At 36.3% G+C, this 20618-nt stretch overlaps 1 protein-coding gene across 2 annotated transcripts in view; it reads left to right on the top strand.

Moving 5' to 3' along the window:
• XPR1 (xenotropic and polytropic retrovirus receptor 1) overlaps nt 1–15510 on the top strand; it is a 112544-nt gene extending 97034 nt beyond the window's left edge. The window contains exons 14-16 of one of the 2 annotated variants that reach the window (XM_014528348.1): nt 382–521; nt 6133–6354; nt 8885–15510. In XM_014528348.1, coding sequence (XP_014383834.1) covers nt 382–521; nt 6133–6354; nt 8885–8945 — 423 coding nt within the window. In that variant the 3' untranslated portion in view covers nt 8946–15510. The remainder of the gene's footprint in view (nt 1–381; nt 522–6132; nt 6355–8884) is intronic. The other variant, XM_005880229.2, reaches the window with a different exon arrangement.
• The last annotated feature ends 5108 nt before the right edge of the window (nt 15511–20618 follow it).

Genomic DNA, 20618 nt, shown 5'->3' with positions numbered 1-20618 from the left:
AATAGCACAGTTAACAAATTTAAATCTTTTCGAATAGCTATTGTGTCATTAGCATATCAAGTACATATTAGAATGTCATCTCATTCAGATTGAGGATCTCATCTGGCTTCTATTCCTGGGGTCCAGAAGAGAGCCTGGTATACAATATGGGAATGAAAATATATTTGTTAAATGATTACTGAAATTCAGTTAAATTTCATTTTGGATATTGCACCCTTTAAGAAAAGAAATTAAATTTGTGAAATCTTTTAAAAAATATAAAATAGAATAAAACTCTTTTTCTTCCTGAACCTGTGCTTGTTGGTAAGGTGTATGTGATAGGTGTGCTTATTTGTGAGAAACATGATGGTAGGTATACTCAATTTGCTTATTATTTCTCAGGCCTATTACTACTGTGCCATCATAGAGGATGTGATACTGCGCTTTGCTTGGACTATTCAACTCTCAGTTACCTCCATGACTACATTGCCTCATATTGGGGACATCATAGCTACTGTCTTTGCTCCCCTTGAGGTATTCCGGTAAGCAAACTACTGAAAAGTTTATCAAGGATTCTTTGTACGTAAGAGATGTCCGAATTAACATTTATTAAAACTTATACTTGAAAAGCTTAAATTTTACAAATTTTCTCAATGTTATCAGCCTCCAAGTTGGAAAATTCTATAGGACTAAGATTAATTTTTACAAAGTTAAATAACTACTGATGATGACATACAAGCTTTTTTAGAATTGGGCTCTATTGGAAGAGTCATGAGTAACATTTGGGAAGTAAAAAGTCTTAGAAATTAAAATGAAAATCCTTTGAGAATCATTTTTTGCAATTTGTCAGTCTTGGTTATTCAGCCCAATTTTCTCATTGGAAACAAAACATGCTGGATAATATTTTAAATCTTCCTGAAAACATCAATGATCTAACAAGACAGCCCCAAATCTAAGTGAAAACAGGCACCCCAGTATAAGCAGAGCACCAAAGCCAATTTTGCATTAAAGAAATTTGCCGAATTAGAGATTTGAGATTCAGTTGTGATATAGATAGCCAGTTCAAATGTGTATATGCCTAAAAACATAGCTTAAAAATATGACATTTTTAAAAAGTAGAAATAGGTGAATTTATCATTGTAGAGGAAGATTTTAACATACTTTTCTCAGTAATAAACAAGTAGTCAGTTAACCAACTTGACCTAATTGACATATGCAGAACACTGCATATAACAAATACTAAATATACATTATTTTACATGCATGTAGAACATTTAACAAAATTAACCATATGCTGGGGCATAAAGGAAATTTTAAAGGAGTAAAGTCACAAAAGATAATTGAAAATTCCCAAATATTTAGAAATTAAGCAGTACATGTTTAATGGGTCAAAGTGGAAATTGCAGTGGAAATTTAGAAAAATATCTTGAACAGAATGAAGTTGAAAATATGACAAAAGAAAATGTGGACTACAGCTAAAGCCATGCTTAGAAGCTCATGTGTAGCCTTAAATGTATATATTAGAAAAGCATACAGCTCAAAAACTTAGAAAAATTTAAAAACAGAAAATCAAACCCAAAAGAAAGTAGAAGGAAGTATAAAAAGTAGAAAATAAACATTCAATAGAAAAAAATTAACAAAGCCAGAGTTCTTTAAAAAGAACTGGTTTGGCTCAGTGGATAGAGCATTGGCCTGCATACTGAAGGGGGTCCCAGGTTCGATGCCGTTCAAGGGCACATGCCCAGATTGTGGGCTCAATCTCCAGTAGAGGGCGTGCAGGAGGCAGCCAATCAATGATTCACTCTCATCATTGATGTTTCTATCTCTCCTGCTCCCTTCCTCTCTAATCAATAAAAAAAGACTAATAAAATTGACAAAGTGTCTAAACGTGACTGATCAAGCAAAAAAAAAGCAAGCACAAATTATAAATGTCAAAAATACTAAAGATTTTTTTTAAAGCACAAAACGATATTGAGTAATTTTATACCAATGGACTTTAAAATATAAATGAAATAGACAAATTTTCGATTCCGGTCAAGGGCATGTACCTGGGTTGCGGGCACATCCCCAGTGGGAGATGTGCAAGAGGCAGCTGATCGATGTTTCTCTCCCATCGATGTTTCTAACTCTCTATCTCTCTCCCTTCCTCTCTGTAAAAAATCAATAAAATATATTTTTAAAAAAAATACTAAAGATTTTTTTAAAAGCACAAAACGATATTGAGTAATTTTATACCAATGGACTTTAAAATATAAATGAAATAGACAAATTCCTCAAAAAGCACAATTTACCAAAACCAATTTAAAAAGAAATAGAAAATTAGATAGGCTTATATCTATTACAGAAATTAAATTCATATTAAAATCTTCCCCACAAAGAAAACTACAGGCCCAGTGAATTCTTCCAAATATATGAGTAGGAAATATTATCAGTTTTACAGGAAATTCTTCCAGGGAAAAGAGGCAATAAAAGGAGCACTTCCAAGTTCACTTTATGCAGCCATCATGACTTTGATATCTAAACCTACAAGGACATTTCAAGAAAGACCAATCTATCTCATATACAGAGATTCAGAAATCCTGAATATTACCTAATGAATCCAACAATATATACAAAGGATAATACATCACAACCAAGTTAGGTTCATTCTAAGAATGTAAGACTTAATATTTAGAATCATTTAACATTTAAAAATCAGTCTGTGTAACACCACACTAACAGAGTAAAGAGGGAAAACCCTCAATATATGTAGAAAGTGTCATTGAAATAAGTCAATACCTGTTTATGAAAAAAACAGATTATAAAAAACAAACAAAATCATATTTAATGGTAAAACACTGTAAGCTCTCCCTTGAGATCAGAAATGAGTATGCCTATTGTCACCATTTAACATTATACATATAAGTATATAGCTAGTGCAATGAGGCTGAGAGGTATAAGGATTAGAAAGGGAAAAATATAACTATAATTATTTACCAGTGACATGATTGCATATGTAGAAAATTCAAAAGAATGTATAAATATGCTATTAAAATTAATATAGCGGTGTCCCTGAATACAAGGTTGATATAAATGTAAATTAGTGGTGTTCTATAAAAACGGTCACAAACAACTAGAAAATGAAAAATTTAAAAACCATACCACTTTGAATAGCATCAGAATATATAAAATATCTAGGAATAAGTGTAATGAAAGATGTATGTGTGTGAAAATTGAAAAGCCAGTTCTATAATTTATATGGAAATACTAAGAATCAAGAATATCCAAGAACATCCTGAAAAGAATGAAGTTAAAGGACTTATACTCTCAAACATCAAGACTTATTATATAGTTACAGTAATTGAGACAATGTCTGGTGTTGGTGAAAGAATAGACAGTGTCCACTGGAACAGAATAGAAAGTCCCAGGAACATCCACACATGGATTGACACTACCTAATTTATGATAAAGGTGGCTAAATAACAGTGGGAAAAAACAGGTTTTGTAATAGTGATATCGAGTCAACTAGATCCATATGGGGGACTGGGGGAATGAATCTCAACTCCTACAGCAGACTATATACAAATACAGTCAAGTATGCTGAAAGAAAATACTGCCTATCTAGAACTCTACCCAGTGAAAATACCTTTCATAAATGGAGGTGAAATAAAGGTATTTTCAGACCAGGTATATAATATTCCTCTGAGTCAGGATGGCCTGATAAAATAAGATAGAACCTAGAAACAAAGGTAAACCTGAAAGATAAAGATTGAATCTGGAAATAGTGTATTTGCTGCTGTCAGTGCTTTCTCTAAACCATTTGTCAGCATTTCTTCACCTTCCCAAATGTCTAGGTGTTCATCACTACCAAGATCTCCCCCACCCACTTCTTTCTCTTTCATGTATGCGGCTTTATAAATTAAATTTTTTAGTTAAAAAAAAAGCTCACTTTTTCATTCTTGACTATTTTATTTTTTTTAAAGATTTTTTGCTTAATACAATCAGATTGTTCTATCGACCATTTAAAGCAAAAGCAGAAAACCTCCTTTGAATCTACTTTCCTCCTCCAACTTGCTCTCCTTTAGATCAAAATAAGAGATGTCTGTGCTTGCTGTTTCTTTCACTCCTCCCCTAGACGCCCTTTAATTCAACTCAATTCTTTTCCCCCCAATTCTCATACTGAATCACTTTTGAAAATAATCAATATATATAAAAGCCTAAGCACATCATCGTGACTGGTCAACAGGTCGTTCTGTTACAACGGAATGACCAGAACCACCTGTCGACCAGTCACTATGATGTGCACTGACCACCAGGGGGAAGATGCTCAATGCAGGAGCTGCTCCCTGGTGATCAGTGTGCTCCCACAGCCAACCTCCTGTGGCCCATCCTGTCCCTGCTGGCCGGCCAACCTCCCAGGGTCCCTCCCCCCAGCCGACCAGCCCCCGATAGGCTTCAATTGCCGGCCAGGCCAAGGGACCCCACCCATGCATGATTTTGTGCACTAGGCCTCTAGTCTATAATAATAGCAAGCACTTAAGTATTGCATATTATGTACCTGGCACTGTTCCAAGCCCTTTACATATGTTAACTTACTGAATCCTCACAATAATTTTATGAAGTAAGTATTGTTACTGTCCATTTTACTGGCGACATTGAAGCATAGGTTAAATAACTCATGCAAGCATTATGCCTAGGAAGTGGTGGAGCCATGATTAGAATCTAGGCCGTCTCCCAGAATCTATGCTCCTGGAACATGTGGCCTTTCTACTTTGCTAAATCCAAAAGTCCAGGAGAGATGGTCAGTACTCTACTTACTTTACATCTCAGCAAAGTACTTTCTTCACTTGATTTCTCAGAAAATACACTCTTCTGTCTCACTAGCTATTCCCTCTCAACTCCTTTACTGGTTCTTCCCCTTCCTAAATTGTAAATGCTGGAGTGCTCCAGGGTTTAATCCTCTGCCCTTGTCTCTCCTCCACTTATATTATTCCTAAGCCCATTCCTAAGTATTTCCAAAAGGAAATACTCTCCTTTTGTTATCTCCAGCCCTGACTCTCCCTTGAACTGCAGACTTATGTCCACCCAGGTACTGAATTTCACCCTTGGACACCTAATGGCTCTAGCCCAGCAGTCGCCAATCGGTGATCCACGGGCTACTGGTGGTCTCTGAGGTCCAAAAGGTTTGTGACTGCTGTTCTAGCCTAATAGGAACAATCTGGATCTCTTATAAATGGTGTTACCATTTCCTGAGACCAAAAAAATGAAACCACTCACATCCCAGTAAGTTTTGTAGCTCCATCTTCATAAATCCTAGTGCCTGCTTCTCATCGCTTTAGTCCAAGTCTCCATCTCTCCTGGACTACTGCAGTAGCTTCTAACTGGTCTTCCTTCAGCTGTTCTTACCTCTCTCTAATCTGTTCACAGTGTAACAAATAGAATGATCTTTTTTTTTTTAAAACACAAATCACATCATTCTTCTGCTCAGAACTCTCCTTTTCTATTACCCTTAAAATCTAAACTCTTTACTATGATATATAAGACCCTCTGTGGGTCAGGCCCTTTTCTACCTTGCCAATTTCATCTCCTGCCATTTTACCCTCCCTGTTCCACTCCAGCCTCGCTGACCACCTTCTGTTTCAGCACATCAAAGGCCTTTCTAACTTGGAGCCTTATACTTTCCATTTCCTCTGTCTAGGACACTTTTCTTCAGGATTTTCCTGTCTTGCTTGCTTGCATCATTCCAGTTTCTGCTAGATGCCATCTCTTCAGAGAAGCATGCTCTATCTCCTTGCCAGCTTTAGTTTCTTTAGCGCACTTACCATTAGCCGATTATGATGTCTCTGCCACTAGAAGTCACACCCCCTAAGGGCAGAAGCTTAGTCTGTCACGTTCACTGCCTTTTCCTGTCATGTTGTAGGCACCCAATAAATATATGTTCAATAAAGTGCAAGAATGAGTACTCTGAAACTGGATTCCATGTCCCTTCCCTTTGCCTATTTCATTCTTACTCTCCTACCCCCCTTATCATGACATCTTTTTCTATTTTATTTTAATGTTCTAGCCCGTAGTTCCTTGTTTTTTGCTTCTATGAATAGACACTTGATAAACTGGAAGGTTTACAGGTTATAGTAGTGTGTTTACATTTTAATTTGCCTACTCTATTTTGCTAAGGCGATTTGTGTGGAACTTCTTCCGCCTGGAGAATGAACATCTGAATAATTGTGGTGAATTCCGTGCTGTGCGGGACATCTCTGTGGCCCCTCTGAATGCAGATGATCAGACACTTCTAGAGCAGATGATGGACCAGGATGATGGAGTACGAAACCGCCAGAAGAACCGGTCGTGGAAGAACAGCCAGAGCATATCCCTGCGCCGGCCTCGCCTCGCTTCTCAGTACGTATGGATTCCACTTCTGTGAGACGAATTTCCTTCAGGTTTTAAGCACTGGATAATATTTAAATTAATAAGTTATCAGGGTGAATCAAGTGAAATTGCTGGCATTCAACCATTTTTACCTGCAAAAAACAGCAATCACAACAATTTCATAGGATCTAACCTATAGCATGTCTTAATGAGCACATAGAATAAAATGGCATTAATACATTAATGCCCACTAATTTGGTGTTAAAATTACACGGGAGAAAATTTGTTGGAGAATAATTTATGACTCTTCAGTATGTTTTGTGTACAAATAATTTTCAAGTTACAAACTAGGAATCCTGGCTCTGCCACTTGCCATCTATGTAACCTTGGCCAAATTACTGAATTTATCTATATTAACGCTTATTTGTAAATTGGGAATGATATGGTCCCCCCTCATAGGGTGGCTGAGTGGATTAAATTTGTTGTGATATGGAATTTTGACCAGTTTCCTCACAGAAAGAGCTTAATAAATATAAGCTATTTTATTTTCCTACAGTAGTATATACAATAGTATATTTTATCAGTGTGTTGTTAAAAATAACAATAAATGTAGGATATAATGTGGCTACGTTTGAAATTTAGAGGTAGTACATATTGCAATGGATTGGAATGAAAGAGGGGACTTAAAGTTGAGCATAATCAATTTTCTAAAGGATAAGGGAGTGTTTGAATAGGGAGACACAGTAAAGACATAAGGCTGGAAATGAGGGGGAGGAAAAAACCATGTGACTAGAACTATAGTAAGAAATTATAACTGAATAAATGAAATATGATTGCAAAAGGCTGAAAAGTGCAAGCTTGATCATATAGGCAGGAAGGAGTCATAGAATTTTTTCAAAGAAGAATGACACTCTGAAAGTAATATTTTCATAAGTTTTAATGTCACTGCAATATATATTTTTCAAAAATATTTTTTTATTGATTTCAGAGAGGAAGGGAGAGGGAAAGATTGAGCCCACAAGTCGGGCATGTTCCCTTGACCAGAATCGAACCTGGGACCCTTCAGTCCACAGGCCAACGTTCTATTCACTGAGCCAAACTGGCTAGGGCAGGAGATGTTTTAAAAGGCAGCAAAAATAAATAAATATAGGAGTTTGTAGTGATAACCTATAAATAGTGGGGAGCAGAGTAGAAATTGCCCAAGTTTTAGATAGAATTTGAAAACTCTCTGAAGAGAAAAATGTAGAGAAAAGAATAGAGCAAAGAACTGAGTCTTAGGGAACAAATGCAGGCAAGAGAAAAAAATAAGTGAAAAGGGCAGAAAAGGAATGGTCAGGGTCAGTAGGAAGAACTTCAAAACAAAGCATGATCAAGGAAGCAGAGTTTTGAAGAAGCAGGAGAAGGAGGTATAGGGGTTGGTGGGTCTCCTAGATAAATGCCACAAAGGACTGGAAGACAATGCTGTAGGGATTATCTCATTGAGCTCCTAAATTTGAAAATCTAATCCTTGTTAGTTGCCAGCAGAGGGCAATCTAAACATACACTATTTCTGTCTCAAAAATAAAGGAAGCTCTTTGGCAATAGATTATGTTCAACTTCAGGTGTTCATGGGAAAATACTGGAATACTAGATTGCAACCAGAGGAAGATTTTTAGAACAATGGAGTAGGTTCTGTTGAAGGAGAGAGCAGTGAATCTAAAATAAGATCTGAATTTGAGTGCTTTGTGACTCGTGTAACCTTTAACAACAAAACTTAAGGTATTGATAGAAGACACAGATGATGAAGCTAACACTTGAATCCTCTGAAGTCTAGATGAACATCCTTGGTTTTCCTACTCTACAATTCTTTCCTCGACCAACGCAACCTCTAGTAACATTCCAGCCAATAACACATTTTCTGAGCTCTTCCAAATCAGATCCTATGGACTCCAAACAAGCTCACTGTGTTTCTTTTCCAAAGAGACTGTTATCTGAGAGAGCCCAATTAGGATCATTTGTCAACTGAAAACAACTGTCATGCCTCTCTTTAGGTTTTGTCTTCTGCAGGCTAACTCTCCTGGTTTTTCATGAATACCTCAAATAGTATTATTTCTGCCATCCTCATCATAATTCTTAATATTTGTTGAATGCTTTACTGGTGCTTTTTATATCCATTTTCTTACTTGATATTCACATTATCTCTATGAGGTTGAGAGTAGTAGTATGGGTAACATGCGTTATTATTACTTCTTTACAGATGAAAATTGGCACTCTAAGAGGTTAAAGAGATACATAATAAAATCAAACTCAGATCTTCTTATTACAGAATACTACTCTCTGTTGCACATGACCTGCCATTGTTCTTATTACCTTCCTCTGGTTGCAATCTAGTTTCCTAGTATTTTTCCAATAATACCTGCAATTGAAGATAAAACTTCAGGAATAGTCTCTCAGGTACAGTAGATAGTGCCTGTTAAGGATCTATTCTCAATGGTGGTATTTTGGAAGTGGATCTGATACTGTGGATGTGTTTGTATTTTAGTAATGGACTAAGTCTTCTTTTTCCCCTTATTTCCACTAGAACCAAGACTCGTGACACTAAGGTACTGATAGAAGACACAGATGATGAAGCTAACACTTGAATCCTCTGAAGTCTAGATGAACATCCTTGGTTTTCCTACTCTACAATTCTTTCCTCGACCAACGCAACCTCTAGTACCTTTCCAGCCGAAAACAGGAGAAGATACATAACACATTTTCTGAGCTCTTCCAGATCGGATCCTATGGACTCCAAACAAGCTCACTGTGTTTCTTTTCTTTTATTCTGGGTTAATTTTCATTTTCTACTTTTAAAACAAATATTTACTTCATTTTGCCAATCAGAGGACATTTTAAGGAACAAAAACATAGTATCAAATGGGTTGTTTACAATCACAAGGACACAGATACCTATCAGGATGAAGAACAGGCACTGCAAGGACCCTGTGATGGGACGGTACTGAGTTACCTTGGCTTCTGCTTGGCCCGGTTTTGACTGGTTGAAACCGGACATTCGTTTTTAAATTTTTCGTCAGTTTATGTGGAGAATTTTTTCCTTTCCTTCATACCCAGCGCAAAAGCACTGGCCGCACTTGCAGGGAAAGTGCAACTTAGAGCAGTACCTTCATTCATGAAGCTACTTTTTAATTTGATGTAACTTTTCTTATTTTGGGGAGGGTTGCTGGGTGGGTGGGAAATATGATGTATTTGTTACATATAGTTTTCTCATTATTTATGAAACTTAATCATAAAAGAATGATCTAACTCCTGTGCAATGAAGGTGATAACAGTGAAAGAAGACGGGGGAAACTAATGTGGGACAGCATTTATGAGGGTTTAGTCCACAATACCTCTTTCATGAGATAACTTGCACCCGTTTGACTTTCTTTTCTTTCTTTTTAATTTTAAGCCAAAGCTTCATTACTGATTTTCTTAAGTCGCTGCTGCTTTAGAATTCTGAGCATGTCTCTCATAACAAAACATCCACACACTTTCACACAACCAGTTAAAATTTAAGAGGTCTGATACCTTTTTTTTTTTCTTTAAAGAGCAGATGTGGAATACATTTGCCCATATTCCAACCATAACAACTAAAGTTATGCCTAATTAAGCTTCAGCATGTAAGGTAATTGAAGGATAGCCTTGTATAGCCTTTACTAACTCTGAATTAGAAGACAAAGCTATTTCAGGGTCTCTACACCCTCATTGGATAGCTTTGCTTCTGGGCTCACTTCCATTAGCCTGAATGTGATCAAAGTAAGTCTGTCTTGGGGAGACCATATTTTTGAGAGCATAGAACAAATTATCCTTCCTCTTTCACATTATGCTGATAAAACAGACCTTGGCAGCCATTTCTCCCAGCAGTTTTAAAGGATGAACATTGGGTTGTCTGCCCTCCTTGATAGAAAACTCACTTGTAAAATTTTGAGGGTCTAAGCTTGGTCATACACAAAAAGTATATTACTAGACAATTCAGACTGTCGTGGTCTGTTCACAATGTCCATTTGCACTTTGTCTAATTTCTTTCCTATGTTCCTAAACTTAACCCAAATAAGCCCAAAACTATAAAGGATTTTACTCTTGAATGTGGTTAGCATTAAATATAGCATTTCATTATCTAACACAATTAACATAAATACCAGGAAAAGTAAAATGTTTTTTAATCCTCCTGTCTTTCCAGATCCAGGTGAAGATTCAACATCATTGGATTTGTGAAATTAAATTACTTATGTTGTTTTCAGCCTAATTTTAGACAAAAGAACAAATGAGTGGAAGGGCAGCTATTCTTGCTTACTTAGTCTAAAAAACATGTTTACTGCCCCTTGATATACCCCTTTTATCATCAGCTCTTCTCCCATGCATCACAAGTCTTCACTCATCCCTGTCATAATTTCAAAGATTATATTAATGTTATTCTTACTAGCAAAATTCTATCAATTAACTGACAATAGTTTCTTTTTAAAGTACTTTCTTCCATCTTGATTCTGAAAATGTTCCCTTTCTGAATCAAAATACTTTTTTCTTCTGAAAAATCATACAGCTTTGTGGTTTTTATTGCTTTTTTGTGTGTGTGTTTTGCCAAGCATATTTCTTGTCCCAAAACTGAAGAAGAAAAGTTTAATTACTGATTTTTTTTTTAGTTTAAATAAATTGAATCATTTATGGTAATCAGTGATAACGAGTTAGTGCCCCATAATAGATTAAAGGTTGCATTATTTTTTCCTAACTATTGTTTTTGTACTTTAAAAGTATGGGGGAAATATCACTGGTCTGTCAAGAAATAGCAGTAATTAATACTGCATTATATAGATAAGTCCAGTGGACCAGTCATTTCTTGTACAAATAAAATTGGTGGTACTAATGTGTATCCAGAGCAATTTGAATTATCAACTCCATTCTCTATTAGCAATTTGAATGATCAACTCCATTCTCTGTATAATGACACACATAAAATCTTACAGGTGACTTCTGGCATATGAACTCCTCAGTGTGTCCTATGGCCAATTTGGTGTTTATTCAACTATTATGATTTTAGGCCCTAATCAGTATTATTTATTCATAGATAATATAATGTTAGAATGTATTCCTTTTCTGGTGTATTTGTCCTATTAGCATAGTCTATTCAAAAATGATAAGGCTTATATAACTTTCAGCTTACCATGACAGATGCTTAAATGTATATTTAAACATACGCACAGCTTTATGTTTCTCCTAAAGCTGTAAAGAGAAAAGAGGGCTTTTCCTTATCAAGAGGAAGCAGTTTGGGAGACAGAATATACATTTCAATTTTTTTCTCCAAAAAAGACAGTGTATTTTTTTCCTCCTAAGTTTTATATGTTCTAGCAGTTGGGAATGCTCTGTGCAACCTAAAATTTTAATGGAGACTCCTGTGCACTGAAACTCTCAGTAGGACTCTTAGGAAATGAATATTACAGAGTCATATGAAAGGAACAGCAATCTAACCAAAGGTAAACTTTCATCTGATTTTAGGTTTAGAAATTCTAGTTTTATTTTATTTGGAAAGTATGCAATTTATGATATTAGTTAAAATACTCCCCAAAGGACTGTAAAGGAAGTATAAATAAAAGAATGAAATTCATTTTTTATTTTGTGATAGTACGGAAAGCATTGATGTGTATAGAGAAAGTAGAAGACAAAAGTGGCTTATTTTCTATGCACAAATATGCACCTTTAAGGCTGCCTATATCATTAAAATGGAGTAATTGATTTCATATCATACAGTGCGACAACAAAATAATCAAAGGTTAAGTCATTAATTAGGTTAAAATGGTTATTTTTAAGATTGGAAAGAAGTTGAAAACCCATGTGCAACTTTCTTTTCCAGCATCTGCCATTTTTCTCCTTAAGAAAGCTGTTTAACTTCAGATTCAAAAGCAGTGATGTGAGGAGAACGCCAGTCACCTCAGCAGTAACCTATATGGACCCTTAAAGAAGGAAAATGGGACTCAGCCCCTAGGATCTATGACTTCCCAATATTCTCAACATGAGAGTTCTAAGAAATTAACTGAGATTTTACTAGAGGTAAAATCCACCATGGTTTGACTGAAGTACATTCATGATCACTAGAGAAAGTTCATCCTTTCTTACCAGGTAAAAGAAGAAAGTAATTTATTACTGAGTCCTGCAGGCATCAGATTAACAGACATAGTTGAAGAGAAATCAAATAATTGTGGAGATAGCAGAAAAGAGCAAGAAGATATTGGAACTTGGAAGCAGATGCAGGGCGGTTAGGAAGGTAGGTGAACTCCATGGCACAGAGATGGTGCTGTCTCTCCTCTCAGTGGTTATGTTGCTGCCAGAGACCTGCCTTTATTTTCCTGTCATCTTTGTCCATTACTTTGCATTATTCAAGAAATAGTTCTTCATGCCCAAATGTCATTTTTCAAGCAATGACTAGAAAAATGTCTTAGGCTAAGGAAAATAATTTAGAAAATAATTCTATCCATGGCATTATTTTATTCAAAAACTTAGAATTCTCTGGAATTATTGCACTTTATTTGGTAAACAAATTTCAAATTACTGTTTTTTTATCATTTGCATAATATTTGCCTTTCTTGCTATATAACATTAAAATTTTTTAAATTAAGATAGCTGCTCAGATTTCAGAAATAATCATGTTGAATTTCTGGCTTTCTCAACTACAAAATCATGCTTTTCTCAAATCTAATAAAAAAGCCAATATCATTACACATAAGATCTATAGTCACTAGGTTAAGACAATAAAAGTTTTGGTAGAACTTTGGGGAAAAGTTAGGTAAAGAATAAATCCAATTTATCAGCTTAGTTCATTTTCTTTTTATGATGCATCTAAATTTTGTTTTTTGCTTGTGATAATTAACTGAAGGAGAGTTTAGGTGAGATTTTATAAATTAAGCATACATGTCTGCATTTGAGGCATCAGTCTTGATAGTAAATTTTAAAATCTAAGTGTCTGCATTGAATTTCAATCTAAACAATGTCAGAGCACAGTGGTAATATAGGATAGAGTTGATTATATTAGAGCATAAGAAATTTGTGCTGATCTGTGCTACAACACTAATAATTTTACCAGCACAAAACCACATTCCATCCAACAAATATGAAAAAAGTATCTCGTTAGATTTGGAAGAGCTAATATAAGCTCTGTGAGAATTTTGCCTGGGAATGGAGAGGAGCCTGCTGATTGGTATGGCTCATAATGACTTTCTTGTATGAATTGGCAAAATTCTTGATATTGAGTTGCCCCTTAAAAACAACCTTCCAGGATGTATTGGCTTATTTAAAACCAGGAAAGAGGTAGGGAGAGGGACAAGATGAGAGTTTCCTTGAGGAGAATCATTATAGCAATTTTCATCTAATGTATGTTTCCTTGTAGCAGACCTTCGGTTTATTTTATTAAAGCCACCTTCAGGTTTGGGGCGCGGGAGCGGGGTTTGACTTTTTTTTTTTTTAATGGTGCCATTGAACCTAAGGACAATCAAATAACCAACTGTTTGCCTTGGATTTAGTGTGTCTGCTAATTACACAATCTCATCTGTATACCTTCAAACCAGTTACTCGATTAAACTTCTACCATATTATCTTAGTTCTTCCTATGCCCTTTCCTCTGAACCACCACCAATCAGAGGGAAGACTTACAAACAGAAAGATGTAGACTTCTAAGAAAGAGCAAGATTCCATCTCACTATCCCTTTATCATAATCTCTGAAGTCCTTACCCATACTTCCCTGATTGTTGTATAGCAACACCAGCATGGTGAGAATAATCAGAAAGATTGTGGGGAATCTAGAAAGAGTAATTGATCATGACATTGTTATTCTTTTGAACTGTAAAATTGTGAGCCACTCACATTTGCAAAAAAGAGCAGAACTCAAACTTTATCACATTGTGAAGATTAATTTCTTGCTATTTTCCAGATTAGCATAGAAGTTTGTGTCAATGAAGAGTATTTAGGAGGGGAATAGGATGAAATGTATGTTTTTTTTCAAATCCGCTCGCTCTACTCATGTTTCCTTTCACACCCTACCACATTGTGTTGGTCAAATGATGCTATTCTATAAAACCCTGAGCTATAGTTGTCAAAAGTAACTATGAAATGTGATTAGTCCTCTGTGGGTGGTGCTTTCCTTTTTTTCTCCCTTTCTTTCTTACTCTCTCCACTCTGGTAAATGGAAAAGGTGACGTCAAAGAATTGATGCTTGCTTGGACTCATGTTGTATCTGTGACTATGGTATTAGCTGTCTCCTTTTTCCTTCTTAAATGGATAGAATTCTTATGAAGTGTGGAGTTCCCTTCTTGATAAGTAGGTAAAATGCACAATGTGGTACTGTTTTATAGTTTCTAGATGGTTGTATAAAGCAAAAAGTTATTGTGGTTATGTGTTTTTAAAAGAAAATAAGTGATTGGTTACAAAACTCTGTCCCTTTTTTTCATTATTACAAGCTCTCTCTGTTTTCCAACAGTTTTCTGACTCGTTTGTCACTGGCGAATGGTTTGTGTGATTGTGTTTTTCTCTCTGAGTTTCTTGGATTCCTGAACATGATTCCTCTTTGGACTAACTTGTAAAAGGGTTTAGCTCAAACATTTTGACTCTTAATAATCGTAAATGAACTTTTTTCTTTAGGTTATATATGAAGTGTGACATTAAACTAATGGGGTTCATTCAAAGAATCTGAAGTATTAGGTGAAATAATATGTTCAATTGTATGTTGGAGAGCTGGACACCTATTATCACTATATATCTATGCCCTGTGTGGGAACATAGAACTTTCTATATAATTCCTGGATTACTTATCAGTTTTTATATCTGTCTAGGAAAAATTCTGAAATTAACTAACCCTAAGATGAATATACTCAAAATGCAAAAAGAAAAATATTTTATTGACTAAAGCATAAAAGCCTTTTATACCACAAGCTCTATTACTATATTTCTGTGTAGGCTAAACCAGAATGTGCTTATGTGGAGTTTTCAGATTAAATTCAAGATAAATTGTGAATGTATATGAATCACTGGATGCTTAATACCCCTTTCTACAATCTGATGATAATAATACATGCTCAACATTTGTGTGCATAGTGTTTTACATTTTTCAAACTAAGCATCTTGCATATGTGGATTAACAAGGCATCTCAATTTGTAGATGAATAAAGACCTAGACCGGCTGAGAATACAATCCCAGATTATTTGCAGAGGCCACTCTCCATTTATCTATCTTAGATATATCCAGAATCCTTGGACTGTGTTTAGTGACCTTTGCCTTCATATGGACAATTTTGATTAGATCATTTAAGTTTATGAGAATAATAATGACTTAATTTTATACTTTCTGATTTACTTCTTTTTCTAGTTTCTCATCATGTCCTAAGGAATTAAGGCATTTTGAATTTTTAAAAATTAATTTAGTATGTGTTTATTGGATTCCTATCATCATAGTTTTATGGAGACAAGCAGGGAAAGTTGATAAAATTATTTCTAAACAACTTATCTAAAACCACATGCCAAAAAAGCCAGACTGTCTTGTTACTAGGGTAAGCTGAACTTTCTATCTCAAGTTAGAGACTCCTCTTCACCACTTCCCAGATAGATATTATTCTGTTTTTTTAATTCCTTTTAAAAATAAAACTATTACATCTGTCAAGATTCATTTCTTCAGAACTTTCTAGTGCCAAAAAACTGTACTTACAATTCATCTTATAATTTACTTGTTAGATATGTCTTATCTGAATGGATACACTTCTTTTTTAACAACTAGGAACAGCTTCCCACATAGGAAACATTTAAATTATATAACTAAGCAATACATTAGCATCAAAGTTCAACTATTGTTTACCTTTATAAAACAAAGTTTTCCCCCAAATATTAACATATTTATATTGACTGGATAGCTGAGTGACAATGAGAATGATATATCGTTTTGCCTTGCTCCAACTACGGCAGCCCCGTGGCTGCTTTTCTGCATAAGTTCATAGAACAACCAATGTTAATATATGATTTTTGGTAGTAGATTTACTATGCTTTTCTACTTTGTTATGATAAGTTTATAAGGTAAGGAGAAAACCAACTAACTCAAGAGAAACAAGCAGGTAATAAGAGAATCCAGAAGAAGGGTATTAATATTAACTCCCAAATTCTTTGCCACTTCATTAAATTTAAAAATTAGTATAGATTGTGTGAAGTAAACAGAAATTTGCTTATTTGTGGCTTCTTAAACACTGCCTTCTGACTAGATCAGTCAGTAAAATTAAAAAATTCAGTTAATCAGGGCTTTTGTATCCCTTTGAGGAAGTATCAAAGATAGATCAGAAATATCAGTTCACCAAAGATTATTCCTGTCAACTCTTAAATTTAGACATTTTTCTGTACTTCCATAGATTTATTTATTTATTTATTTAAGAGAGAGGAAGGCAGAGAGAGAAACATTGATTTGTTGTTCCACTTCATTGGTTGATTCTTGTATGTGCCCTGACTGGGGATCAAATCCACAATCTTGGTATAGTGGGATGGCACTCTAACCAACTGAGCTACCCAGCCAGGGCCTCAAAAACTTTAAGCCCTGGTCAAAAGATTTGCTGAGTAGGGTGTATGCCCTGCTGCCAATTATTGTGTCCATGAAGACATACCCTTGTTTCCTTATGTGGCAATGCCCCAATCTCTACTAGTCTGGAACTCTAGTAGTAGTATAATTCAGGGAAGAAGAGACTTTTTTTTCCAAATGTGCTTTGTTGTCATCAGGAAGTCACAAAAATCATATTTGCTAAAAATATTTGAGCATATAGTAATAGGGGCTTAATAAATATTTGTTCAACTGAAAGTAATTTCTAGAGCCTATATCAGGTGAGCTGCCAAGTAAATGTAGGGGGGTAATTGGCTTTTTTGATTGCTATAGAGGCTGTGCCCTTTAAGGATGCTTGCTCACTGGCTTACTGGTCAATCTCCTCACTTTGATCCTGTGTGGAAACTATTCTGATCCTCCCCCCTGATAATTAGCTGATGCTTCTTCATCCTGTGGACTTTCTGTTCTATCTCACAAGAGCAGGTCCCTCCAGGGCAGAGTAGTCACAGCTTACTCTCATTGCCTACCATAGGCAAGGCAGTTCTCACGTCAGAGTACATTGTGCAGCGTTAGTTCCATTTATAGAAAAGAAAACCAGTGTTGACTGGCCTTGGATGCTGCAGTAATTACTGAACCTAGGATTAGTACTGAGTTCCGGCTACTCTAGCCCACATTCACTCTCCTTAAAGAGAAACGGGCCAAAAGGGATTTTTACCTACTTGGCAGTCAAAACTAGAAAGTGGCTTGTGAATTATTGCTTCTTTTGAAAGCTATGTTTGGTCAAGATCAGAATACAACCATTTTCAAGAAAACCCCCCCCCCCCCCACACACACACACACACACACATACACAAAACACAGACACACACAGTCAGTTTCCTCAGCAAGCTGGGTCCCACTGATTGCTGCTTTCTGGGAATTTGTCCTCTGCCCCTCCAGGGAAGACAGCTCTTAGGATTTTTTGAAAACTAAATAGTAACAACAAATTAACTCCCTAATTGACTGCTTTTCACAGGAGTCCTCTCTCTTGAGCCAACCACCTCCCTTCCCTTCCTTCCAATTGTTCAAGTCCTCATTGGTGATGAATTGGGATGGTGTAGTAGAGGAAGACACGTACTTACAATGTATCAGGCATTTGAGATTTAAAGAGGAGAGCATAGCTATAGAACAATGAGATTGGTGGCTATTGCTCAGTGCTGTTGATGTCAATGCCGACAGAAGAATAATGAACAGCTGAGGACAAGTATCAGGCAATTGAAAGCCAGATGTGGAAACAGAGGGCCTCTGATTGCATACAAAGAAGCTCTCATCTCCTAGAATAGGAAGGAGAATGTGAGGACCAAGCCCAGGACTGAATAGAGTAGCAGAATTTCAAAGATAGTTAAACACCCAACTGAGGCAGGTCTATTATGCAAGGTTAGATCCCTTAATTGGGAAAACCTGACACATCAAATACAACATCTGGTTGGATCCCCTGCCCCAAAGATTTGACTCCCCATCCTCTTCCATCCATGATGGCAGACTTTAAAGAGGCTTCTCTTGTGCAAGACGACATGTGCACCAGTCAGGATCCTCCATGTCTCAGCTGGGGACCTGCTAGACCTGCGAAGGGAGGATAGGGACTGTACTCTAAAGGAGCCATGAGGTAAGAGTCAGCATGTACTGATAGGAGCTGGAGAGCCCTAACCGGTTTGGCTCAGTGGATAGAGCGTCGACCTGTGGACTGAAAGGTCCCAGGTTCGATTCCGGTCAAGGGCATGTACCTTGGTTGCAGGCACATCCCCAGTGGGAGGTGTGCAGGAGGCAGCTGATCGATGTTTCTCTCTCATCGATGTTTCTAACTCTCTATCCCTCTCCCTTACTCTCTGTAAAAAGTCAATAAAATATATATATATTTTAAAAAAAAAAGGAGCTGGAGGAGATCCTGAGGATGCTTCAAGAAAGAGGCCTGAATAGAGAAGAATTTTTTACTTGAAAGTACTCCCCAAGATACAGAGTTTAACTCCCTAGTAAGGATTCCAGGAGTTGGAGAAACTTGCTACTAGCAAGGCTCCTAGAAACATGGATAGAAATGATGGCAATGACCCAAGTTGTACTTCTCAGATTATACTAGTAGAAGGAAAAAAAATATATATGGGTTGCCAGGAGTCTGAGGGCAGTTGCCCCAATAAAAAGCTGCTATCCCTTGTCCAATGTTGAAACCTAAGCCAGTTTTTAGACCCAGAACTATTGACAAGAGAAGTGGCTGGGACTGTAGGAGGAAGAGCATTGCAATAATGGCAAGTATACACAGTAATAATTCTCCTAGATCTTCCCCACAAGCACTTATGGTTATTTACTAAGGTAACTATGCACCTGAAAGAAGGGAATGCCTAGATATTTTGAGGACTGTTGGACATAGGGCTTGAGTTGTCATTGATGCCAAAGACCTGAGTCATCTTGGCTCCCATGCTAGATTTGGGTACTATGGGAGCCAGATAATAAATGTCGTGACCAATATCTAGTTTACAGAAATTCATAGTATCCATGGACCTGCCCAGTGGTCAGTTACCCAGTCCTCAAATAAATATTATGACCTATTTGGCAGCTGACCAAACTCCATATTACATCCTTTGTCTGCAAAATAAGGAAAGCCAATGGAAGTCTAAAATTAACCCTCCCTGTAGACATACTAAATGGGAATAGATTATTGCCACATTTTATCTATCCTTCTCTTTATCCTTGTTTGTTTAACCAATCTGATTCCTGGAGAAACTGGATGGATTAGGAAGAGTCACTGCAGACCATCACATGCTCAATCAAGTATAACCCCAGTCTCAGGCACAGTGCCAAATGTGGTATTTTCATTAGACCAGATCAATGCCACCTCAAGTATATGGTATTTAGCCATTGATTTGGTGAGTAACAGGTGGCTAGCACAATAGAGACCTTTATAAGATGTGTGTTCCAGAGGATTGGAGCCTCTCTTTGACTTGCAGTAGGCTGCCTCTCTCTGTGTCCTTGCATGACCCCTTCTCTGTGGACGATCAAAAGATAACTTTTAAAAGAGGGCATGTTAATCATGCCTCTCATATAGCTATAAAATGAACACATATCAGAAATTCTATTTTTCATTAATTGAGACAATCAGTAAAATATTGCAACCTGTTCCAAGGAGAATCATTAACACACATATATAAGACGTCTGGAATGCTGAGAAAAATTTACAAAATGCAAAATCATCAAAACTGGTCAATATTCATGGGGCAGTTCCATCAAATAAATAATTGGTAATTCTATGAACAAAAATGATTTTAATTACTAACACTTATTCTACAACTTATAGAATTGTGAAATACTCAGATATTAGTCTGGAAGGATGCACTAGAGACAATACACCCAATAATCTTTTTGGTCCATATCTAAGTCTTTCATGTTTCTCCCTGCATTTTAATAGCTAACTCCTCCACCCGAAAATGCATTTATTTATCAAAGCACATAATTTTTTAAAAACACAGTGAAATGCTTTTGTTCTCTATCCTAGAGAAAAAAATCATTTTCAGCTCTAGTCAGCTAATGTCAGCAGCCTGGTTTAGCTCCTGAGGCAGATGGAATCCACCTCATTTCTCTTGTTACTTCTAAATCTTCACAGAAATGGCCCAACTCTTAGCAAAAGATGTTAGCAGTATCGGTGTTAGCAATATCTTTTTGTCTTAGATACAGAATAAAGAAAAATCTAACCCC

This window comes from Myotis brandtii, unplaced genomic scaffold, assembly GCF_000412655.1.
Source record: "Myotis brandtii unplaced genomic scaffold, ASM41265v1 scaffold630, whole genome shotgun sequence".
Taxonomy (NCBI): domain Eukaryota; kingdom Metazoa; phylum Chordata; class Mammalia; order Chiroptera; family Vespertilionidae; genus Myotis; species Myotis brandtii.
The sequence above is the reverse complement of the archived record's forward strand: the minus strand, read 5'-3'. Positions and strand labels throughout refer to the sequence as shown.